The following is a 26,981-nucleotide window of genomic DNA, read 5'->3' as shown; positions in this document are numbered from 1 at the left end:
GTGTTTCTTCAACTTCTGGCACTTTTAACCCTGTAAACCAGTGGCCGGCAATAGGCAGCCTACGGGCCAAAACTGGCCCTCCAGCAGCGAGATTATTTTGATTGTGGCTGGTTCTGAAATAGATTTGTCTGGAAAGCACAGTTCATGGTTGCATAGCAACAACAGATGCCACAGGAGCACGAGCACTTTGGAAAGGAGAAAGCGGCGCAACCGCGCTTTCCACGCGTTTTTAGATGCGACATGTGAATGGCCCCTAATATTATATCTTTGCAAACAGCGACAACTTCGTTGCAGATAAGACATACCGCCTTTGCATTCACAAAACTAGGTAGGATGAACACATAGTTGTCTTTCCATTCTTCTTTGTAAGCCCCATTTTCGCTGTCAACTTTCCTTTTTAGACTCTTTGATAGTGCCATTTTCTCTCACCAGCTAGCTTAAATGTTAACATCACTCTGCACACGATGTAATATTGTACCTCCAGCATGCAAACAATTTAAAATAAATGCAGTTTAGTACGTGAGGATGCCAAGGAATAATTCTGAGTGTAAAAGTAGGCTACGTCAAATAATTATTAAAATAAGTTGGGCTCCATTGTGTAACAAGCAAATTAAAATGATGCACATTTATTATTCACAATATGGAAAGAGGAAATAAAACATAGTTAAGAGAATGACTCAAACATGCCATTAATGGCTTATTCCTCTTATATTTTTTTTTGTTATTTTTATCCATTCCGCATCTCCCACATATGTGTGTTTTAGCAAGGCCGTCTGTTGCAAGTTGGTGAATGAAGATACTTGCTAGGTTATGTGTCACTACTCTGCTTTATTAATTTATCCAGTGTAAAACCCGGACATTGCCACACAAATGTGGCTTTTTGTTAATGACTGCCTTACTACAGGATGTAACAGCTCACTACCAGTTACAAAACATACTATAACAGTCTGTCACAGGCAATACTAAATTTTTTTTTCTTCATCAATTATCCTTTGACTATGTTTTGGCCCGCCAACTAGTGGTGAAAAAATATTTTGGCCCAATGCCAAACTTACTTGCCGACCCATGCTGTAAACTTTCAGGAAATAAACATTCCTAAAACAAAATTTCAACAGCCATTACTCTAGTTTTCAGTGTCACATGATCCTTTAGAAATCATTGTAATATGCTGATTTGGTGCTCAAGAAACATTTCAATATTTTCAATGTTCAATTATTATCAATGTTGAAAACTGTTGTGCTGCTTAACATTTTTGTAGAAACCATAATAAATGATAAATAGAAAGTTAACAGAACGGCATTTATTTGAAACTGAAATCTTTTATAATATTATAAATGTCTTTACTATTACTTGATCAATTTAATGCACCCTTGCTGAAAAGTTTTATCTTAAAAAAAAAAAAAAAAAAAAAAAAAAACTTTAATGGTAGTGTACATTGTTTTTTTGTTTTTTTCTTCATTTATTCTGAACAATTCCTCATCAGAGTGTCATTTCCACCACAGATTTCTTGGTTTTCTTCACATCATATGTAATATTTAATCTCAAGCTTTTCAATGACACTGCCATCTCCTTGGAAAACAAGTACACTAACTTTAGAAAAAGAATTATTTAAATGCTGTGTGGTTGGAATGACAGTCATTTACATGTACAAAATTTATATAAATCATGTTCACACAAATATTGAAATGACTATTCATATTATCATAAGTCAAAAAAAAGTATAATTGATATTTTTGTGACAGGTTAATACTGCAATTTTGGGTAAAACAAAATCCATTTGAATAGCAGCCAAAACTGAATGAAGGCACGGTAAAAAAAAAAAAAAAAAAAAAGTTATACGTTATAAGTTAATGTGGTCTTCCTATGACAAAAGGAAAAGATGAATCTTGCTTTTAATAAAAAAACAAAAAAAAAAACAAAAAAAAAAAAACAAAAACAAATCAAAAGACATGAAAATGCCCAAAGTTTAAGAAACACCCACACAAAATGACATCATGAACAACAGGCAACACGACCATCCCATGTCCAGGCTCAAATTAGCAACGGTTGACTGAAATATTATCAAGATGTGCAGACCTGGCATTGCCCAGTGGAGACGCCCATCTCTGTGAACAAAAGATTTACGAGTTAATCTGCAGGTGTTCACCTTAGATCTGACAGGACACACTTCCCTAGAAGAGGCAATACATTCACACCCGGCTGCACTGGATTTAGGCACACAGTGCAGCCAACAGTGCACTGCCCTTGGCCAGAGATCATCGGTGAGATCAACACAAGTATCGGCCTCATGGGTAACACAGCGAGGAAACGACCCAGTCCAACCAAACAAACACAAGCTCACATTACATACATAATGGCATCACTACATTGACCTGGTGTAGGAGGGATTGAGATCCCTGATGGGGGTTCAATGATCATCGGAAACTAAACCGCTGACACAAGCTCAAACACCGCACCCTGGAGGTGACCGCATGTGGTCTGGTGGCCAAAACAGCGGGAAAGTGCTGACAGATAGAGGAAGGACAAACAGCCCAGGTGGTTTTGCCAACTGTTGGGCTCCGTTTTGACAGCAACTAGTAGGGATGCTAGCACCCATGACATCACAAACCAAAGAGATCAGACCAGAACAGCCTCAAAACCTCTATGATTCATCTCAGATGAGGACCTCTTTGAAACCGAAGCGGGTTTGGCACTTACGAGGGGGGATTTTGATCCGAATGATGTTACTCTTCCCATGGCCAAGACCAGTGGTTTACAGGATCAAGAAGAGAAATAAGACAGCAGTCTGAAGCAAACTCCTATTAAAAAAGATGAAAATGGCTAAAAATGGAACTTAACAAATAATAATTAAAAAAGCTTTATTGACCTCAACAACCTCATCATTTAAAGAGCTAGTTTCCCTGGACATACTATCAGCTAAAAAGGGTTTTTCAAACCTGATTTGCCAATTAACAGTGTAATCCAGTACCAGGCTTAATAAGCACCTGGGAACGTGGCCAAAGTGGCATCGGATTGATATCTGGACGCATATAAACATTAGTGTCAGTATGGTATAGTGTATGATGCATAAATGCCTATTGATGCACAACAGATCTTAGTAATGTGCAATGACAAATAAGTCCTAAATGATTTATCATGCCACGTGTCAATGATAGGAATGTTTCATTCAATACAATCATTATCAGCTGTACGTGCAACAGTATTTGAGGTCAATCAATGACTCTTGATCATTAAAACCAGAGGAACTCACCACCATAAGTCATCCATTGGGCAACGGGACATTTCTGCAATGAGTTACGACAATGAGCTCTCATATACACGCACACATAACCGCAAACACAAAAAGAACATGTCCTCATGCTTTGAGGGTGTGTACATCAATGTATTTTTTCTGACAGCACACAGTTTTATCATCCTCCCACCTTTCACGAAAATGATTAAATGAGAGGAAAGAGTGTTTGCCGCGTTAAACGGCTGGGGTATGAATGTATTCCCTGCTGTTCCTACAGAAGTGCTAACTCAGCCACAAACACGTCCCCTTCCCTGGCTTCCCTGAAAAGGCTTCATTTTGAGGATGAAGAAAATAAATAATCCTGACATATAAATGATAGTCCCCACCCCTCGATATGCTCCATCTCACTGGTTATTCTTGGATAGCTCCAGTACTATAAGGCAGGTTAAATAGGAAATGCTGTATAGCTCATGCATTTAAAAATGAAGCTCAGTAAAACGTAACATCCAGAAACGACACTCAGGGAGTTTAATAGCACAGAGTACACAAAAGAGCTAGGCACTGATGAACATGGTCATTATAGTTTAGAAAAGCATACACATTTGTAACCTTTGAAATTAACCATAAACTAAGACTGCTTCTTGCATTCTATCAAAATCATCCAACTGGAAAAAAAATTGGAAAATAAATTCAAACCATCTGAAATTTTGGACAAATTATGAAAAATTCTCTCTTAGGAGTTTCCTTTTGTATTTTATAATTTTTATAAAAAATTAAAAATTCAATATCGCTTTTCGATTAGGGTCCAATTCTCATTAACTGTTAACTACGACTTTTGCCTCAAACTCCTAATTACTGCTTATTAATAGTTAGTAAGGTAGTTAAGTTTAGGTATTGGGTAGGATTAAGGGATGTAGTATAAGGTCATGCAAAATAAAGCATTAAGTGCTTTATAAATACTAATAAACAGCCAGTATCCTAGTAATATGCATGCTAATAAGCAACTAGTTAATAGTGAGAATTGGACCCTAAACTAAAGTGTTACCAAAAATTTATTTATATTAGGGCTGGGCGATATATCGTATGCGATTGTCACGCGCATTTCGTCAGTAAAGCCGGTTCCCTGATTACCGCTAAATCGCCATCACCTGCTTTCAAATGGAGCGGCATTTAATAGACAGAGCCGTAGTTCACTGACAAGCCACGCAATATCGCGTTCATTATCGAAGGCGATTCATCTGTGATACGAACGCGATATTGCGTAGCTTGTCAGTGATCTACGGCTCTGTCTATTAAATGCTGCTCCATTTGAAAGCAGGTGATGGCTATTTAATCAGGGAACCGGCTTTACTGACGAAATGCACGTGACAATCGCATGCGATATATCGCCCTATATATCTAATTTATATAACTGCTTATATAAACTATATTTATAGGTGTTTATATAAGCATTAATGTAACACTTTACAATAAGGTTTCATTTGTTAACATTAATTTACTAAGAATGAGCAATACTTCTAAAGCATTTATTAATCTTAAATGTTATTTTCAACATTTACTGATACATTAAAATCAAGTTGTGTTTATTAACATTGGTTAATGAACTGAGAACTAAAATGAAGTTTAATAATTAACAACTAATACTGTAACAAATGTCTTTGTTAATGTTAGTTAATTAATTAACTAATGTTAACAAATGAGACCTTATTGTAACGTGTTACCACATTTATTTACATGTATAAAAAGCTTCAATTTTTACTTCTATAACAGTGAATTTTTTTAACAATGCTATCCTTGCTGATAAGGCAAGTACTGCATACAGTGTTTAAATGATTCAATTTTCCCAATCATACAGAAAAACCACCCAAATAATCATCATTTCATCTCATTCTAGTGTTTATGAGCACAAATTCATCAACTACAGTGATTTTTATTGAATTATGTCCAAAGGCAGAGGATGTCCTCATCCCAAACTGACTCATAGACCTATTCTACACCATTAATTTGGTTTCCAAGCTGCTTAAAATATGGACTAGAGTTCATGCAGAAAGCAGAGCTCCATCAGGCACAGGAAACTGCTGTTTGAACTCTTTGCTGGAAGTGTAGATTATTTTTCCAGAGGGACCTGACTCTAACAGCTTTTGCCGAATATGATGCAAACCTCTGGGTCAGACTCTGGAGACACATTTTTCCTTTGCGTTCCCTTTTTGCTGCTCATTTCCAATCCATCACACTGCTTCGCCCTGTCGGTCAGAGCCTCGTACCTTAAGCAAACATGAGATTGGCATATCTGATGACTTACACTGACGTCTTTGGAGTGGGTGTTGACACATTCAAGTTGGCTTAGAATTGTTTGCTAAAGCTGTCAGACAGTCAAACCTTCCACAGAAGGAGACCCATATTTCACAGTACCACACCTAATTGGGTTCACGAACACTCCGTGATCTTAAAAGGTGTTGATTAGGAGGGTTTAACGTCAAGGAGAGACCACCAACATCTCAGCGCCACGGCCATGAGAACAGGTGCGTGTATTTGCCAAAGTGTAGGAACATGTCCTCTCAAGGTTAAAGTTGTCTGGGAAAGTCACTTAATACTTTAGGGAAAATTTCAATTGGCCAGAACACAAAAACACTCGAAAAGAACTGACCTCATTCCAAGATGTGGGAGAGTTTAAGAGAAAAGTGCACACAGCCGAACGCATAAGATCGGAGGACTCGCTTCATTGCTCGTACAAATAAAGATATCAAGCTTTGAACAGCGAGGCGAGGCGGAGCAGCCGAGGTCCTCCGAGAGCCAGAGAAAGGCAACATCTAATGAATGCAAATAGATTGGGAGTCTGTGAAGACGGGTAGGGCAGTAACCAAAGTATAAATTAGAAAAGAAGAAAACAACGTAGGAGGAGGACAAGCTGAAACATCTCCCCTGAAAATGAGCTAAAGAAATGTTAAACAGCTTTAGACAGTTACACAAGCACAGATTCAGATAGTTTGTATGTAAATACAGCAGGAGAAGACAAAGACAGAAAAAGTAGAATACAATGGTTGGTTGTACTTTATTTTACAGTACATGCACTTTCAATGTACTGAATAGTGTAAGGTAACTACATGGGCTAAGTTGTAGGTTCGGGGTTAGTACCTAGTAGTTTCATTACTGCAATAAGTACATAGTATGTTCATGTGAAATAGGACTGTAAAATCAAGTGCTACCCAATGGTTTATAGATCATATACAGTGGTAATGAAATGACGATTTAAACATGTACAACAAAAATACATTGGTCTTTTTTGAATATACATACATATAAATTATATTTAAAACTATAACACTTTACAATAAGGTTCATTAGTTAACATGAATTAATAATGAACTGCACTTCTACAGCATTCATTAATCTTTGTTCATTTCAACATTTACTAATACATTAAAAAATAGACTAATAACTAACATGAACAAACAATGAACTGCAGTATTTTTATTAACTAATGTTAAAGATGAACAAATACATGAACAAATGCATTGCTCATGGTTAGTTCATATTAGTTAAAACATTAACATTATAAAGTGTTACCAAAAAACAAAAAACAATAATAATAGTAAAATAGTAAAAATAAATCCTCCAACTTTGACTGAAAATTTTGAAAATTGTGAAATAATTTTCTTAGTTTACTTTTGTATTTTTGATTTGAAAATCTTTACATATAATAATTATATAATATTATATAAATCCTGAAATGCATTATATAAAAAGTATATAAAATGTATATAAATGCTTATATTAACTACATTTATACAGTGTTTATATAAGCATTGGCAGAGTATGCTTTTTTTTTTTTTAAATGCAGGAACGTAAGTTTATGAAGTTTCACTACATTCAAAAAATCTGAATATTAGACATTTTCCTGGCAAGTTAATGAGAAAACATGGGAGAGGACGAGGAACAGGCATTAGTCAATTCTTTTTCTCATTTATGTTAATATTTTTACTTAAAATGTAAATTGTTCACATTTTCTGCACTGACTGAACTCACCCCTTGGCATGGCATAACTTGCAGAGTTTTTTCCCCCCCGACAAGTCATATTTCTATGGCTCTATAGTTGACTGCAGACATGCTTTAATAACTAAGAATATTAGTTTTACCTCCTCTCACTACTCCATGCCATGCTAGTGGTCAACTAGCTTATCCTACTCACCCCATACCAAAAGTATCATGTTATTAGCATCTGAGACCAACCACAACAGAACAAGACACATTTGTGATTCTGAAGTGGTTGATTTTGCTGTCAGACACATTTGTATATGGATATAAATCACACACAACTGTCCTCAGCAATAAGAGACTATAAATAATTGAGTCTGTTGGTGGGTACAGGTTGCTGATTTAAAAACTCTTTGTATGCTAATTTGCTGGTGGTTAAAAATGATGTTCACAGCAGATGTTGACAGTGTCGCGTTGAGCTCGTGGCTGCTTTTACAGACGCGTCTCCGCCACAGGGCTTTGTTTAATTTAACGGTACATATCGATTAAGCAGAACATGCAGTATGCGAATCGCCACATTGTTGTTTCCGCATCTTAATGGTGGGAAGCTCGCTGCAAATTAAAAAGAAGTGACTCTCGGGGTACCTTCCTAAATTGTTTGTGTCTGGCTGTGGCAGAAACATTGAACTAATTAAATTACCAGGAAGTGGCTAAAAGATTATTGGGAAGACAATATGGCCTGCTGGCAGAGAAGTGTCTTCATTAGCTCAGTGGGTTTTGCGCTCCTCATATATGACCAGACGCTTAGGTTTCCAATGGCTTTTCACTCTCCTGTATTGAGTTTTGAGTGAATGAGCTGAAAGGAAATGGGCAGTTTTCAATCTGTCCATCATTCTCACCAAGGCTGTCAAAAACTGAAACTGCTACACTTGAACATATAAAGACATGTCAAAATAATAAATCTTCCTCTTTGTGACATTACAAAGTCTGGAAGTCAAATCCTCAACAGCATACAGATGTCAGAAAAAGACAGAGCTCAGACATTAACACACCCCTGTAGATTCAGATTAGCAAAAAATATATACATAATGATTTTATTTTGCCTTGAAAAAGTTGCATATCCGATATTTGAATATATTGTACAAAATAATGGTTTAAATGAACAAACTGTATTTAATACTCTTGGTTCTTAAGTCGGCTCCTCATGAACAAATGAGTGGCACAGCTTTATGTATGATTCCCTAAATGTCCAGATTGTTCAAACTTTACAAAAGTGGAGAAGAACACAAATGCACAGTGCATTGTTAGGGGAAAAAAAAAAAAAAAAATCAAAGATTTTACAGGACCTATGAACTGCAAAGACTCATACACCACTATTGCAAGTTATTAACTGTTTCCACCCAAGTTGCAAATTTAATTTATGCAAAATAAATCAATTAAATATTGTGAATTGTGAATAAAGCAGTGTTTAAGGGAACAAAACCATCACTTTCAAGGAAGTTTATGCACATTTTCTAACTGAACAAATATAATTATCCACTATAAGTTTTTAATGCACATTTTGAAAAAAGATTCAGTGTTATGTTCAGTTTTCCTGTGTTTTGTGCATGTTTCCTTTGTTCTAGTTTTCCCGACTATGTTAATTACTTTGTTTGTAGCCTTGGTTACTGATTCAGTTACACCTGTGATTAATTTCATTGATTGGTTTGGTTGTGTATTTATACTGCCTTCACATTCTATAGGAAAGTTGATAATTCCCACTTCTGAAGTCGTGATTAGGAGCTTATCGCATTCAAGTTGACATGAGTGTGTTCAATGTCCATTTTATTTATTTATTTTTTTTATTTACATAGGAAACTCATATTTATGATAATTCTGAGAGCACATGAAGGCAGCATAAAGCCCCGTTTCTTTCAGTTCTTTGTCAGTTCTCATCGCATTATACCCTGGTTGTTCTGTTCTTGTGCCTTGAGTGTTTGGTTTGAGTACTTTGTTTAAGGGGCCGTTTACATGACACCGTTTTCAACTAAAAACTTCAAGCATTTTGAAAAGAATACCGTTAGCATTTCTTTACAAAGTGATATTGCAAACTACTGGCCTGACATGCATAAGTGTTTTTAGTCATTTTCGCAGATTTGTGTGAATGAGGATCATTTTGACAACGTTGTTGTCTGTACATGAAAAACGCAAAAGGAAAAATTTTTCCGCATTTATAGTTTTCCGAAACTTTATACTACTGCGCTTAAATACTTTCCACACCTTTTATTTCAACCAGACTGTGACAGGAATATTTTTTTGTTTTTTTAAAGCAACATAAAGAAAATTGCCAATGCTACAATGACATGATTAAGCTTAGAAAATGTAATTTTTTTATAAAAAGAATGTAAATGCAACTTTTTATTCATTTTTGTGAATTTATGTAAAATTCTGATGTAAATTTATACATGTAAATATCTTTTTGAATTAAAAAAAATATATATATCTTGCAAGATGTATGTAAACTTGTGAGCAGAACTGTATGTGGAAGATTTCTTTTTTTGCTGTTCTGAGCAGTATAACAGAAGCGACCATTAGACCATTTTATTTGGTAGCATAGACAGACACACTGTAGATCCTAAACTGTGACCAAATGAGAGGGAGACAAACTCAATTTGTCAGAATGAAAATGCAAGTGTGTGTACTGATAGAGTCTATAGAGACGGGTTAACCTCACCATCTGTGAGAAAAAGACAAAAACAGTGCATCTTACCGTTGTGAAGGCCAGGAGCTCCTCATCATTTAGCTTGTGAACAGGATTATTCTTCTGAAAGTCTATACTGCAAAGCAACAAACCACAATCACTCAAAAAAATCTGCATATATTTTTTCCCCTCATAATGATGCCAATGCAAAACAGAGAGCTTGCATGTCTCATCCTTTATTCTTCAGCTTTCAATCTTTTGAGAACAAACATGGATTTCACATATTATGACAAGTGAGTGCCTTTTCTATTTGTCAGGTACTTACTGTATAATCATATCCTGCCATAGCCTCAACAAAAATTTTACCATATGTTAACATTGCTGCTGACTTTAGTGTGGGTATATCTCATGAATCCACAAAAAAAAAAAATGACCCATGCATTTTGTGGAGTTCACCCTATAGTGCAGTAGAGGACTTAAAACAAAGTTGTCACAAAAAGATCAAATATGAGGTTGCACACCCTCACTCAGCAGTTCAATTATTTAATCTTTGTAATAACCATAGCTCAATATTCTAGGTAACTTCAGCTACTTTCCTCAAGCTGCAACCGTCTGACTCGCTCATTTGCATCACAGTTCTTTACGTTAGCAGAGGATAATAAATGTAAGTCAGGCTGTTCGCATTCCGCTAAACCGTACGTGCGGTTTTGCTCGACTGCACCACTGACGGCCCATAATTCACCTTCAACCATCACACAGCCCAATTAAGGTCCCTGGCCTGCATAATTACGCCCCGCTAATTATTTCACGCCTGCAATTTGTCTCCTAGCAGCCAGTCGGTCAGATGACGACCTTTCTACAATGAACCGGGCGCACAGGCTGGTACAACGCTAATTAGAGAGCAGTGTAGGAGAACCCAACACCACCTCCCGGGGCTAAGATGGGGGTGGATGACCATCTACTTTTTATTTCAGAAAGGAGAGGACCACTCTCAATGTGCACTTGGGCAAAAAAAAAAAAAAAAAAAAAAAAAAAAAAAAAAAATACAGTATTGCAAAACAGAGGCCTGATGCAGCACTTCAAAGTTACCAAGATAAAACAACCCCGTAATAATAATGATTTACATATCCCGAACATGATTAAATGTCGAGCTGCAGCTTGAAAAGTCAGGAACTAAAATACTACAGTAACTAAATCTTATCTCAAGGATTAGGAGGCAGAGAAGACTATTTTTTCCTTGTATTTTTGTGTCTGATTTTAAGCACATTTCAGCCAGAGGACCTGCTGAAGTCATACTCGTAAACGTTTTGGCTTGGACTTTGACAACCTGACTTTCAGAAGTATGTTCAATATCACATACACAAGGTAGACTCTTAAAACGGTCTATAATAAAGTGTCAAAAACAGACAAATGCATACTTCTAGAAAAAAGTGGCATGTGTGATTCATTTAACTTGACAGTGGTAGTTTATGCATTTCCTCTGCAAGACTTAACTTCCATAAAAGTGAAACTTTTACCTTCACAGTGACAATTTTGCTACTCACAAATTCATATGTGGATTCAATAAAACAGAAGTAATGGTGATTCAAAAAAAAAAAAAAAGTACAATTTTTGATATTGATTTGGGGGTCTACTAGAACAGGTTTTCATGCTTCAATGTTCAAAAAACACATTTTTTACATATTTTACATTGTTGCAGCACCTCTTTTCCCAGTCTGTCAGTAACACTGTTTAGGTTCAGGTGATTGTTCAACTGTTTCGAACATATTTTCGCTTTGAACAGCGCGTTTCAAAACACTATTAACACAACTCAACCAGGCCTAACCCATTTTTTGCTTATCAGTTGAGCGGGAATTATTTAAAAGAGGAAAATTGTGATGTGTATGCTTCTGGAAGAAAACTTAAGACTAATCGAGGCATTTAGGGAGTTCAGAAATAGTGCTTCCTGATAGAGAATAACTCCCTTTTGAGCAGACTTTATGCTTTGTAACTTTGCATCCCTTTTTCAAGCTCAAACAGCAACATTACACACTAAAAATAAAGTAGAAAATGTAAAAATGCATAATATAATACATGCTTAATGCAAATTAACACTTCAAAACTAACTAAATAGTAAAAAAAATAAATAAAAATGTATAATAAATGTATTACACATTTAAAAAAAAAAAAAAAAAAATTATCATTGTGTTGGACAGTCTACAGACTCTTAAAGTCCCCCTGAAATTGAAATTGTTTTTCTAACTTTTAGTATGAATATGTTAGCCTAAAGGTTATGAATAAGCATTTAGGAGATATAAGCATTCAAAACTTAGTCTCCCAATTCCGCTGAAATCGGTCATTTGTTCACACATTTACTAGTTTCTATATAGTGAATAGTGCACTATATAGAGGATAGGGAACGATTCAGATAGCGTAAATATGCTTTCCATTGAATGAAGTTTGTTTTCATATTAGTGTAATGTGAACCGCCATCTGCGCGAGTCAGCGCAGACCACAAAACGTTCGAACACATTTGAATTCTACAAGCAATACTGTATTTTAAAGAAATATGGAGGAGAAATGGTTAGAGATTGAGGAAAAATTTCTTACGATCTCAAGGGCTCTGGTCAAGCTGTGATCTAGGCAAAACACTGTTTTTAAAAAAGGGGAGGAGCTTCGATATATCCTGCCCTGTCTTCCTGTTTCATTGGAAATTGAGTCAACAAAGTGAATAAAGCTGCACGTTCCAAGACATTTCAGTGGGCCTTTAAAAATGAGGAACGTCTAAGTATTGCACGCTAATGACGCACAAGAGTGAAAGACACCATGAACAAGATTGATACAAATTGTTATGTGGTGACTTGGACCGCAAAGTACAGCCATAAATGCATGCGCAAGCAATTGTACTTTATATATATATATATATATATATATATATATATAGATATAGGCCACTTTTGAGTATAGTCATTAGTGCATTTTATTTTTTGTATAAAATGTTTTGAAGTCAAAAAGACATGACGCACTATTATTGTGTTTCATGACTGATCATTGTTGTCACTTCAGAGAACTGGGGTACTGGTGCCCATTTAAACAGGACAGATTCAAATCGACTGAGACACTCACCATGTGGCCAGTATAAGGGCCTGTTCCTCAGCGCTGAAGTCTGGGAGTTCATGTTCAGACGGCTCTGCCAGATTAATCTGGTTCAGGACTGTATCATCACTCAGCTGATGATCCTATAAACATATACACAGGCATAAGAATCAGAGCAGATGCTAGAGGTACTGTATGACAAACACAGATCACACTTCAGATGAGTAAAAAAGGAGAGGCAACATGACATTTAGTATTGTATTATGAACAGCATTTACAAAGCCCATTCTCCTGTCGAATTTTACATTGTAAAAGTCTCATTAAACAAGCACTTAGCCCTTTATAATCGCTTTAGAAGAGTCATTTCCTGAAATATTACCTCAAATGAGCAAATGATGCTAGTTCACGCATCAAGAAATCAATCATAGTCAGCATTGATACTTATTAGCTGGGGCGGGGCATATGCAAATTAACATGTTCCTCTGCTTTAGCCCATTTAAAATCGAATTTGTTGATGCTCAAATTCAATTCCCATGAAATTAAGTCTGACAGCTCACGTACGTATACTTTACCTGAAAAGCCTTCACACAGAGAAAGACCCACTAGAGTGCTATCAGCTCAAAATTTGTAAGAAAAACTGATCTTATCACATTTAATCCAAAAACTCAAGCTATCCTGGAAAAAAAAGATTTACTGGACTTTTTAGGGCCACAACATATAAAATGAGGCCAGCTAAGGGGACAGAGAGATAAGGTCCGGGAATTTTCCGTAAAATCTTTGTCTGTCCCCAATTTGTCATATTTGCAGCCAAAGCAGATAATACCAGACAGCAATGCCACTTCACAGATCAGCCAAACACTAGATAAAACTGCTGTCCAAAAATGTGTAATAAAAGTAAAGCACTGCCTCAGGGTGAGAGGAGAGAGACAGCAAAAGAAGACGGGAAAGAATGGGACAGATGGAAATCTGCATAAAATATATTTTTTCACGACCTTCACTGTAGCTCAATGTCATGTCTGCTGTCAGAAGTAAAATAAACGTCGCCCCCTGATGGATGGGAAAAGTAATGCACCATTTTTGCCCCCACAGGCACTGTAACAGGTATTTATGTATCCAGGGGCCCAAACGAGCATAAGACAAATGCCAAAGGAGAGTGGAAATTGACTTTTGCAAGTTACTCACCAATTTTTAGTGGAATTTTAGTACAAACTGTAACATAAGTTTAAGTTGAATTTTAAAAATAATATTCTGACTCTCACTCATGTACTGTACAATGACGCAAGTGATTCAGATGGCATAAATTGTCTAAAGAAAACTTATATTACATATACACATGATGCATATGACACTCTGGTGACAATTACCTGAGCTGATTATCATGTTAGGCAAAAACAGCTAAATAATTCCATCATAACTGGGATAAAAAAAATAAATAAATAAATAAATTAAAAAATTAAAAATCAATTCAATTAAAATATCTATGGCCTGTAAATTATGTCAATTAACCACCATTGTCATGACATTAAGTTAATTTTAGACAACCATGTACCTTTGGTAAGAGTTCTTTAGGTGTTGGTGTGAGGTAGAGACTATCAGAATTGGAAAAAGGTGAATTGTCCTTCCTTTTGACATCCAAGATGAGTTGAGCAAGGAAGTTCTCCTGAAAACGAGTTCTCTTCCCTAAGGCGCCTGAGAGAGACAAACAATTATTTAATCTTTCATGCATTCCATCAATTCTTTCCTCATTCTCAGTGTTGGATAATCCATATTTTCCCTCCATTCATTCATTCCATCTTCCAATTACTTCTGTCACATGTTGCGATTTATCCATCCTTCAATCACCTGCACAGAACAATCAGTTTTCTTCAAGATATATTGCCTACCTGTCATGTTAACATCAAGTCCTGACAGATCACGGGCCATCTGCAGATGTTCTTTGGCCCTGCGATACTCGTAGTAGGTCAGGCAGGTATAACTGCACTCCAAGTGGAACTGAATGGCCAGGCTCCTGTGTGTGTTGTCAGTGAACAGCTCCTCACATTTACACACTATAGAAAAACAGGAAGGACCAGTTCATGAGAGACACAATGTACACTTTTACACATTCATCTACACATGCAACATTTACTTTACCTCATATCTCCAAAGGTTAAATGATTGTATAATGCATTGGACATTCATAAGCGTAAAATAATTCTGATTATCACAGACAAAGTTACAATGAATGCGCCTATTAATTGCCTCTATTAGATCACTGTCCCTAGGACACAGCTGGAAACCCATAGGAATCCCAAAAAGTGCTTCAGGTGAAGAAGAAAAAAGGAAGGAAGGATGAAGGAAGAAGAAAAGAGGAAATAGAAATTAAGGAAGGAAGGGACAAATGAGGTGGAAAAGAAGAACAATGAAGGAAGAAAACAGGAAGGAGAAATGAAGGGAAAAGTGGAAGGAAATTACAAAGAAAGAAGGAAGGAAGAAAGAAAAGGATAAGGAAGGAAGGAAGAAAGAAAAGGATAAGGAAGGAAAGAAAGAAAGAAAAGGATAAGGAAGGAAAGAAAGAAAGAAAGGGATAAGGAAAGAAAGAAAGAAAGAAAGAAAGAAAGGGATAAGGAAAGAAAGAAAGAAAGAAAGAAAGGGATAAGGAAAGAAAGAAAGAAAGAAAGAAAGAAAGGGATAAGGAAAGAAAGAAAGAAAGAAAGAAAGAAAGAAAGGGATAAGGAAAGAAAGGGATAAGGAAAGAAAGGGATAAGGAAAGAAAGGGATAAGGAAAGAAAGAAAGAAAGAAAGAAAGAAAGAAAGAAAGAAAGAAAGAAAGAAAGGGATAAGGAAAGAAAGAAAGAAAGAAAGGGATAAGGAAAGAAAGAAAGAAAGAAAGAAAGAAAGGGATAAGGAAAGAAAGAAAGAAAGAAAGAAAGAAAGGGATAAGGAAAGAAAGAAAGAAAGAAAGAAAGAAAGGGATAAGGAAAGAAAGAAAGAAAGAAAGAAAGAAAGGGATAAGGAAAGAAAGAAAGAAAGAAAGAAAGAAAGAAAGAAAGGGATAAGGAAAGAAAGAAAGAAAGAAAGAAAGAAAGAAAGAAAGAAAGGGATAAGGAAAGAAAGAAAGAAAGAAAGAAAGAAAGAAAGAAAGAAAGGAAGGAAGGAAGGAAGGAAGGAAGGAAGGAAGGAAGGAAGGAAGGAAGGAAGGAAGGAAGGAAGGAAGGAAGTAGAAAGGAAGTAGAAATTACAAAGAAAGAAGGATGGAAGCAAGGAAGGGGTTAAAGAAGAACGAACAATGAAGGAAGAAAACAGGAAGGAACGAAGAAACGAAGAAACGAACGAACGGAGAAAAGAAGAAACAATGAAGGAAGAAAACAAGGAGGAGAAATGAAGGGAAAAAGGAAGTAGAAAGGAAGGAAGGAAGGAAGGAAGGAAGGAAGGAAGGAAGGAAGGAAGGAAGGAAGGAAGGAAGGAAGGAAGGAAGGAAGGAAGGAAGGAAGGAAGGAAGGAAGGAAGGAAAAAGAGGAAGTTGAAATTAAGGGGAAAAGAGGAAGTAGAAAGGAAGGAGGAAATTACAAAGAAAGAAGGAAGGAAGGAAACAGGAAGGAGAAATGAAGGGGATAAAGAGGAAGTATGAAGGAAATTACAAAGAAATAATAAGGAAGGACGGAAGGGAAAAGAGGAAGTAGAAAGGGAGGAATAAATTACAAAGAATGAATTAGGAAGGAAGGAAGGAAGGAAGGAAGGAAGGAAGGAAGGAAGGAAGGAAGGAAGGAAGGAAGGAAGGAAGGAAGGAAGGAAGGAAAAAGAGGAAGTAGAAAGGAAGGAGTAAATTACAAAGAAAGAAGGAAGGAAGGAAGGAAACAGGAAGGAGAAATTAAGGGAAAAAGAGGAAGTAGAAAGGAAGGAGGAAATTACAAAGAAAGAAGGATGGAAGAAAGAAAGAATTAGCAATGAATGAAGAAAAAAAAGGAGGAAAGGAGGAACAAAGAAAAAAGATGAAGAATGAAAAGCAAAGGAAGAAAGGAAGCAGAAAAGATGGGGAAATTAAGAAGAGAGGAAACGTAAAGGAAGAAAGGAGTACAGAAGAACAGAAGAGAAGAAAAAGGATGAAGGAAACCTAACTAAATGAATACAGTAGTGTAACTGAGGCCACAGTCCACAGCTGTATATCCACCTTCAGCAGTACTGCATTCTAAGCTAAACCCTCCATAAAGCTCAGCTTGAGCACTTCCTGTGACCTTCAGCACGATATGCGTGAAGGTCTGAGTGTTTTAAAGTCCACTCATTGCAGACCAGAGCTCATTTAGCATGAGAAAGCAGCACCTTTCCTCACATATACCAACAGAGCTCCAAATCATTCATGGGCAAGTCACGCACGTATCTGTGTGAGCAGAACAAAGAGAACGTCTCATTTCTTACCCTTCACAACGAGATGTGACACAAACAGTGTTAACTCATGTAAACAAAAAAGAAAGCAGAGGGAAAGGCAGTCATAAAAATATCACAGTGAGCCTCAAGTATACAGACTAAAATAGCTGAAATCCTAATTTTGAATTAATCATACATGCAGCCTACTTTTCTATGTCACATCTTCAAAATGGCGTCAAATGTTACGAAAGCTTGTCATTAAAGAACAAGCATCTCTGCCTGTGGGCTAAGAGAGGAAAAAAATAAAAAAATAATTCTACAGCTTTTGAGGTTTTCTAGAAAGCGAAAGCAATGATTAACTGGGTACGGATATGATAAGGGATATTTTATTTCTAGCTGGAGTTTCACTCCGAACACTAGATTTGTTTAATAATGTTAAATAAATTCAACTGAATACATAAATGTATTAAAAGGTGCCCTCGAATGAAAAATTGACTTTATCTTGGCATAGTCAAATAACAAGAGTTCAGTAAATGGAAATGACATACAGTGAGTCTCAAACTCCATTGTTTCCTCCTCCTTATATAAATCTCATTTGTTTAAAAGACCTCCGAAGAACAGGCGAATCTCAACATAACACCGACTGTTACGTAACAGTCGGGGTGTATGCCCCAATATTTGCATGTGCCAGCTCATGTTCAAGGCATTACACAAGGGCAGCCAGTAATGTCTGGATCTGCACAGGTGAATCATCAGACTAGGTAAGCAAGCAAGAACAACAGCGAAAAATGGCAGATGGAGCAATAATAACTGACATGATCCATGATATCATGATATTTTTAGTGATATTTGTAAATTGTTTTTCTAAATGTTTTGTTAGCATGTTGCTAATGTACTGTTAAATGTGGTTAAAGTTACCATCGTTTCTTACTGTATTCACAGAGACAAGAGCCGTCGCTATTTTCATTATTAAACACTTGCAGTCTGTATAATTCATGAACAACTTCATTCTTTATAAATCTCTCCAACAGTGTAGCATTAGCCGTTAGCCCACAGAGCACAGCCTCAAATTCATTCAGAATCAAATGTAAACAATATAACAGTATACAATACTCACATAATCCGACACATGCATGCCGCATGCATGATGAACACTTTGTAAAGATCCATTTGAGGGTTATATTAGCTGTGTAAACTTTGTTTATGCCCTGTTCAAGGCAAGCGCGAGCTCCGTGGTCGTGGAGAACGAGAATTAAAGGGCCAGTAGCCCTGAATCGGCTCATTTATAATGATGCCCCAAAATGAAAATGAATTAAAAAAAATCTATGGGGTATTTTGAGCTGAAACTTCAGACACATTCAGGGGACACCTTAGACTTATATTACATCTTTTTTTTAAAAAAAGTTCTAGGGCACCTTTAATGATAATGTATAATAAATTAATTTAAAAACAAATATTAAATTATTTTTTAATTAGGTTTGTTTAATAAGTACAATGACAGTAATTTCACAATAAAATGCGTAACTGTACTTAACATTAAACAAACAAGTACAGTTAAATAAGAATAATTAAACTAGTATTATTAAAATAATGTGTTAAAGCTCTTGTTGCCAGTGAAGCTCTGAATAAATGACCTTTTTTTTTTTAATATTTAAAATCAACACATTTAACCAATATGCAGACTCTATAACAAAGATGCCTATGGCTAAATTAAATCAAATCAACATCATGTAACTCAATTTTAGTTGACTGACAGCCCCACTGAATACGTCTGAACCTTTGATACTGAATTTATATTTAAAAAAATAAATAAATAAATAAAAAAAAAAAAAAAAAAAAAAAAAAAAACACCCCCAAATCAGTTCCCTACAGACACCTGCATGAAAGCGGTCACCTACAAACCTGCGTTTAAATCTTTAGTGGACCAGTGAAATGCTAGTGCAGGCTTGACATTTACTAACCACAATGATGAAAGACCTGGTCCAATATCCACTCACCCATGTAACTCACTGAATGTAAACGCTGATTAAAAATTATTCACCTTTATTATTTACCAACTCATAAAATGCTTCATTGACTTCAAAGTCAGTGAAATAAAATACTGCTCAGACAAATTTGCTCGAAACATAACCACAAGATGAGATTTCAATGGGGTTTAAGCCTGAGCACAGCTCTGAGGTGAAATATGACCTTATTGTTCTGAGAAATCTTTTCGGTTTCTGATCATTTTAACTTTTTGAAATGCAAAAGTACTCAATGTCCTGTGGGTGCATGTGTAAATAATGACTGCTAGGATAAACAGTATCACAGACTGAACTCTGAAGAACATAATTTTTTTCTTATTTGCACTGGTTAAACCATGTGGAGATGCAGTCTGTTTTTCCACAAGACAATAAATTTGAACAATTTGAAGTTTGCAGCGTAGGATAATGACAGGGAGGAGACAGAATTGTTGAATAAAGTCGTTATTTTTCTTTTGATTTGTGCACAAAAACATTAAGGTTGAACCACTGTAGTCACATGGACCTCTTGGATTTCATCAAAAATATCTTAATGTGTGTTCCGAAGATGAACGAAGGTCTTACGGGACGACATGACGGTAATTAATGACAGAAATGTCATTTTTGGGTGAACTAACCCTTTAAAAAGGTCTTCAGATATCAGTGAAGATTCCACAGCAGAGGTTACATCAGTTCACTCACATTCCCATCTCAGATTGGATCTAGAAGACACTTTCTAGCCGGAATATAAATACCATGTTTCAGTTCAAGCTTGTTTGGCTTTTCAGCCGCAACAGATCTTTTAGAAAGGGAGTATCAATTCATGCCATTAGGAGCTTCATAATGACATCTGGTCGGCAAGGATGGATTATGTTCATGCAACGCCCTCAATGATTGATGTACGGATGAAAGTAGATAGCAAATATGACAAACTTGCAATTGCAAGATATAAAGTTGCATAAATGTTATACATTGCAAAAGAGACAACAACATACCATGAATATCTGCAGTTAGGTGGTAACGCTGAGGAGGGGTCATGAACGCATATCACCTTGTTTATTTCACATGTGGCAACAACCACTCACATGCATTCAAGCACAAACATTTCAATTTTATGTCCAGGTTTTCTATGATTGAGGCCCCTGGTAGCAAGAGGTCCTGGTGCTCTAATCCCATTGGCCCGGCCCATAAGTTGCCCTTGCTGGTCAAACTTAAAAAGCAATTGCAAACCAGAAATTTCAGATATTCCCTTTCACGCAGCTCAGCCAGCTAGATTAAGGACAAAGCAAACCAGTATAGCTGTTTTAGCAATGAATTTAACAGTCCAGAGGGTTTGAGAGGCAGGTGTGTTGATTGTTTAGATGTAGCCATTCCTGCAGCAAATTGATGCCCGGAGGCTGAAAGAACGTGTATATGTATATGTATATGTATATATATATATATTATGTATATGATTATATATATTATGTATATGATTATATATTATATATATATATATATATATATATATATATATAGATATATATATATATATATATATATAGATATGTGTGTGTGCATGAAGGGCAAAACACTCAATGTAAAGGTTTCTTGATCAACAAAAGGAGTTACAGAACAGCTATAACACTATAACAGTTCGTAGATACGGGAAGGAGGCAGGAACCGGCGAACGTTCAAACAAACTTTAAAACAAAACGAAAGTCATGTCAGCAGTGCCTCACGGACAATCACCGGCCACACAAACATAATAAAACATAACATAAAATCCAGGCCTGGTCCTCTCTCATCCTTCACTGTCGTCGCTCCCCTTTTATGCTTACGGAGCTCCTCCGTGAGAGATTCGAGAGCGGTGCAACACCTCGCACCGGCCTCGCGCCGTTCCCTCACGGATCTCACCCGCCCTGCTCGTCACAAATACCTTTTGTCTAGTATAACTATAGTGCAGAGTTTCCCACATGTCAAAACGCACTACGCTGGTTTCTCCTAAAATGATCCACAAATATGAATCTGAAGTCAACTAAGCAGAACCTGTCAATCGTTCACCCAAAAATTTTAATTCTGTAACTTCTTCATCATGTTGTTCCAAACCCATAATGCTGCGTTCACACCAGACGCGACTTGCGCGTAGTCGGGACGCTTGAACATTTTGAGTTTATTCGCTTCATTTGCACCTGAAAATCCCTTCACAACAGACGCGAATTTGCGTCATGAGAGGGGCTCTCACGCTCCTTTATGTGTCCCAGACTCTCCCACTGCTTTCTGCACACTTCCTCTGAATAAACACAACTTGTCAGTGGGGAAATAATTGTAAATTACAGCAAATAAGCTCAATTGGTCATCTTTAGTTGGCTTGTAGTCTTAATATGTATAAATATAGCTCAAATTGAGTAAAGACCATTTTTTATAACTTATCAGATTGTCCGACCTCCTCACTCACTTTCTTTCAAACACGATCCTTTTTATTTCTTTTTCTATAAATGTATAAAGATGTACAGCGATGATGATTTTGTCTTCCATTGTTGTTTCAAATTTCTGCCTCAGCTCGCTACGTCATGTCACTACTAGAGCAAGCTCCTGATTGGTTAAAGCGGCACGGAAATTCGCCAAAGTTCAAATTTTTCAACTTGCGCGATTCGTGCAAATCACTCATTAAGCGCGTCGAACACCCGAAGCGCTCAATTCGCACCGCGTCATTCGCACCGCTTAATTCGCGCCTTTGCATTGACTTAACATATAAATCATCATTCAGACTTTGATTAATCGTCAAAACACAAATGAAGGTTTTTTTAACAAATCCTTCAAAGTTTCTGTCGCTCCAGTTTAAAGTCCAGGTAACGAAAATCCAAAAAGGTCATAATGGCTTTCAAAAACTTTATCCAAGTCTTTTGAAGAATACATTTCACATTTGCCATTTACAAATAAAATACATGAATGGAGCGTGGAGTGACTCCCGTCAGAGCAGAACTGTGACGAATGAAGATCTACATTGAAATAAAAGTCACATACCTTCTGTTCAGACTAAGGTCGCACTGCAAAACATCAGACCTGTATCAGATTTAGAACTATACTGTATATGGAGGTGTTCCAAATAAGAATTGAAAAGATCAGATTTCATGTAGCATGTGCGGTTCACATTGTTATGAAAAAAAAGGTTACACTTTATTTTACAGTGCCGTAGTTACATTGTAATTACTGAGTACTATTAATTAAATACATGTACTTACTATAGAGTTACAGTTAGGGTTAAGTTTAGGGTTAGTTACATGTGATTATGCATATTTTACTGTTATTACTATAGTAAGTACATGTAGTAATGTGTAACTATGGCACTGTAAAAAAACTGGTCCACGGATTTGTCCAACTTTTGTTTGCAGTCTAAACATAAGTCAATGGTAGGAAAGCATCATGTGTGGACAAAGACTCGGAACCCTCATCAAGAGCAAGGAACAACATTACAGATTACATCCGAGCAGTTGGAGAGGAATTCATCTCGTTTGTGAGACTGCTGTTATTTGTGAAAGTAATATTGGATATTGTTTGTTCCTGCCGTTCGAAACGATCTCTGCTTCACAGCGTTAGTAATCCATGAACAACTAGCAGTAAGACAATGCTAATTTTACAACTCTGCAGGCGTTCGATGCATTCAGCTTTGGCGAGTTGCTTTTTAAAAAACACAAAACTACATTTGCCCAGGAATTTTAGCTGATGGGTTCCACAAAGAAATCGTTCCCAGGTTCTTTTTCCCCCTCCAATCCCCCTTCGAGGCTAGAAAGAAAAACGAATTTTCATGAATGCTAATCAATAGTTTTGTCGTATTTTGCTACATGAGTGTTGAATAATGGATCAAATCATTACAAAAAGCTATTACCAATTTTTTCAGCTTTACTAAATAAATGGGAAAAAAGTTCTATTTAAAAAATAAAAAAAATAAAACGGCATGTGAACTTTTTACAGTTTTGTTTATAATGAAAGGCAAATAAACTTTTAATTGAAGTTGCAAAAACCCTAACATTTATCAGACAAAATGGCTTTAATAATAATAAAAAAAAAAAAAAAAAAAAAAAAAAACTTCTGTGGAGGGGTAATACTGACTGAATAATTCACCTAATGCCATTGTCTTCTGTGGGACACAAAAGGAACTGGTTTGTGATGATTGTGATGGACAAAACTAGTCAAAAACAATAAGATACAATAAAATTGTCCATTCAAATTGTCTCCTAAAGTCATATGACAACTGTGTGAGGAACAGTTTGAAATATTCACATTAAAACCTTGTGTTCAGGCAACAAAATGTAGCGAATCAATACATGCAGGAACATCTTGGTATGCAAAAAGCTCACAACTCGAAGTCGAATAAGGAGATCAGTCTGCATAGAAACCTCATAGGTTCTAACATGTATCGTCTATATGTCAGGTTCAATTTGGCAGACATGAGATTTCAATTTTCCACTAAAATATGGGTTCTCATACTTCAAAATAAAGAATGGAAATAGACTAGTTTTAAAAGTTTTAGTCCTACACCATTATTAAACTTGGGATGCCCTGATATTCAATCGTATGTTATAATGCTCCGAAATGCCTCTAAAGGCAAGCAGTCAACGAGTCAGCTGAAGCGAATCCCTGGCGATCCCCTAAATTCCCCACAATTCTCAGTTTCAGTATTGACTGCCAAAAGCATTCAATGTCCTTCACAGACAACACACCTCAGCGAGGTGTTATTTCAGCTTTGAGAGCTTCACAAATATAACATCATTCTGCAAATAAAGCCTAGTGTACCACTAGAGACTGGCATGATGTTGAAATCTTTTGAAGCAGATCCACTCACCAACAGGACAGAATTATCGCCTGCATCCTCTTGTAAATATTGCATCTTAACATCTACGCTGATTATCTATATTGGGGCATAGCTGATGCGTGTCTGATTAAAAGGCAGCACAGGAAACTCATTCCGAAGGCACAGGAACCCAATTAAGATGCTGCTTTGCTGCAGAGCTCATCATTTAGTCCACGATTCCCTGGTGAATCCACATTAACATCCAAAACTCTTCAGAGTAACGGGTCTATATCCTGCCACTAAAGGAATGCAATCTTTGACTCCCTTTATTCCCCTCAGAAACCAAGGACGTCTACAATGAATGCTTCAGTTCACACAGAGTATTAAATGGAAATCGCTTTGTTTGATGCCGAGACCTTTTAAATTTCATTAAAATGTTTGATACATTTGTAATTTATAGTATTTTCATTCTTAAATGCATAAATAGAAACTGAGCAGCCTATCAGTCAGATATGTCACAGAATCTTTTATCCCTCAGCTGAAGAGAGACATTTTCATTATCTGAGCAACGGAATGACTGCCAGTCAACTCTTTGAGAGAGAATTGTTCAAAAGTCTGAGACCACTAATTAAAAAGCTTCCATTTCTCCATGTCTTTTGATTTGTTCCCTTCCCAGACTTTAATTTTGTATTTATACCATGCCATGATATTGAATAATTTCCATGTACATTTTATAGACCTAGTTTTATAGACCTAGTTCTTTAAAGAGCATCACATTACACACAATTTACATATATTCATGACATTTATTCCTGTGATGACAAAGCGGAATTTTCAGCATCATTACTCCAGTCTTCAGTGTCACATGACCCTTCAGAAATCATTCTAACATGCTGATTTGGTACTCAAACATTTATTTAATTTTTTTTTTTTTTATCAATGTTGAACACAGTTGTGCTGCTTAATATTTGAGAAAAATTATTTGTTTTTGTTTTTTTCCAGGATTCTTTGATGAACAAAGAACAGCATTTACTTAGGTCACTTTTGATCAATTTAATGCATCCTTGCTGACTATAAGTAGGCCTATTTATTTAAATGTATTTATAAGTCTTAAGTGTCCCCTGAATGTGTCTGAAGTTTCATCTCAAAATCCCCCATCATTTTTTTAATTAATTTTTTTTAACTGCCTATCATTATAAATGCGCCGATTCAGAGTACACGGCCCCTTTAAATCTCGTGCTCCACACCCCAAGAGCTTGCACTTGCCTTAAACACCATAAACAAAGTTCACACAGCTAATATAACCCTCAAAATGGATCTTTACAAAGTGTTCATCAGGCAACATGTCTAATTGCATAAGTATAGTATTTATCTGGATGTTTACATTTGATTCTGAATGAATTTGATAGTGCTCTGTGGCTAAAGCTAACATTACACACTGTTGGAGAGATTTATAAAGAATGAAGTTGTGTTTATGAATTATACAGACAGCAAGTGTTTAAAAATGAAAATAACGACAGTGTTTTCTCCATGAATACAGTAAGAAATGATGGTAACTTTAAACACATTTAACAGTACATTACAAACATGCTAACCAAACATTTAGAAAGACAATTTACAAACACCACTAAAAATATCATGATATCATGGAGCAATAATAACTGACATGATCCATCTACCATTTTTCGCTATTGTCCTTGCTTGCTTACCTAGTCTGATGATTCAGCTGTGCACAGATCCAGACGTTAATACTGGCTGCCCTTGAGTAATGCTTGATCATGGGCTGGTATATGCAAATATTGGGGTCATACATATTAATGATCCCCGAACCTCACCGACCCCAGACTTTTTGAATGGTGGTGTAAATACTGCCGATTTAACGTGTTAATTAGTCAAATTACAGTGAAAAAAAAACACATTAAATTATTAATGCATTTAACGCACTTGCCCCTCCCCAGACCTATGTAGGTCATCTGACATTTCAGAGTTGATTGATGACAAATATAATGCAGGGCAACAACCCAACTGCACGATGGAGCCTACAGAATGTCGTTAGAATGACCCTAAATTTCAAGATAAGGGGCAAAAATGCCCTTGTTTGAGTGGTCTCATATTTAAATTTATATAATATAAAATAGTTAAGCTATATCACACAAGCAACGAGTGCAAATGTGATATTGATTTTATTAGTTCAAGAAGTTAATATTTATTTTAGACACAATATTGTCAGTTTTGCTTAATTTTGCAGACGAAAATATAAAAAGACAAAGTATAAAGTATAAACAAAGTATAAACAAATATAAAGACTCACAACAGCATTTCCTTTCTGAATCCACAATTTGAACGATTTGGTTTGTTGGAAAGCATACAGAGCCATCTGCTCTCTAATCGCTCTCGCGGTAGGCTACTTTGATGTCACACAATGATCGGTCTGTGCAGCGCTGCTTCAAATCGAACAAGCCTAATGATTCAATAGACCATTCATAAAGAGAACCATTTACTTCGTTCCTGAATGAATCACCCGTTGAACAAAACGAATGAACCAAATTAATTGAATGAATCAAACGAATCGAATGAATGAACAAATCATTAAGACAATTACCACTTACTGGCAGTTTTAGTTTCTTATTTAGAGTATGATTTCACTAAAAAAATAATTTCATATTTCCATAGTAATAATAATAATAATAATAATAATAATAATAATAAAAACACATTAAAGATATAGTTCACCCAAAAATGAAAATTTAGTCATTTACTCAACCTCATGTCTTGAATTTATCTTTTGGGAGTTATTTCTCAGCCAAAATTTTAGATTAATTAATCGCCATATCATGTAATTAGATTAAAAATTTTAATCTCTTGGCGCATTCACATAGAGAGATTATCTTAGAGAGGGTT

General features: G+C 36.1%; 1 protein-coding gene across 1 annotated transcript in view; it reads right to left on the bottom strand.

Moving 5' to 3' along the window:
- The window catches only part of ttc27 (tetratricopeptide repeat domain 27), a 112,925-nt gene that overhangs the window by 62,956 nt on the left and 22,988 nt on the right, over positions 1 to 26,981 (bottom strand). The window contains exons 6-9 of the mRNA XM_067368040.1: positions 14,846 to 15,010; positions 14,512 to 14,651; positions 12,993 to 13,105; positions 9,957 to 10,023 (exon numbers count right to left, since the gene is read on the bottom strand). Coding sequence (XP_067224141.1) covers positions 9,957 to 10,023; positions 12,993 to 13,105; positions 14,512 to 14,651; positions 14,846 to 15,010 — 485 coding nt within the window. The remainder of the gene's footprint in view (positions 1 to 9,956; positions 10,024 to 12,992; positions 13,106 to 14,511; positions 14,652 to 14,845; positions 15,011 to 26,981) is intronic.

The sequence above is a fragment of the Chanodichthys erythropterus genome, chromosome 18 (assembly GCF_024489055.1).
Source record: "Chanodichthys erythropterus isolate Z2021 chromosome 18, ASM2448905v1, whole genome shotgun sequence".
NCBI classification, from domain to species: Eukaryota; Metazoa; Chordata; class Actinopteri; order Cypriniformes; family Xenocyprididae; genus Chanodichthys; species Chanodichthys erythropterus.
The sequence above is the reverse complement of the archived record's forward strand: the minus strand, read 5'-3'. Positions and strand labels throughout refer to the sequence as shown.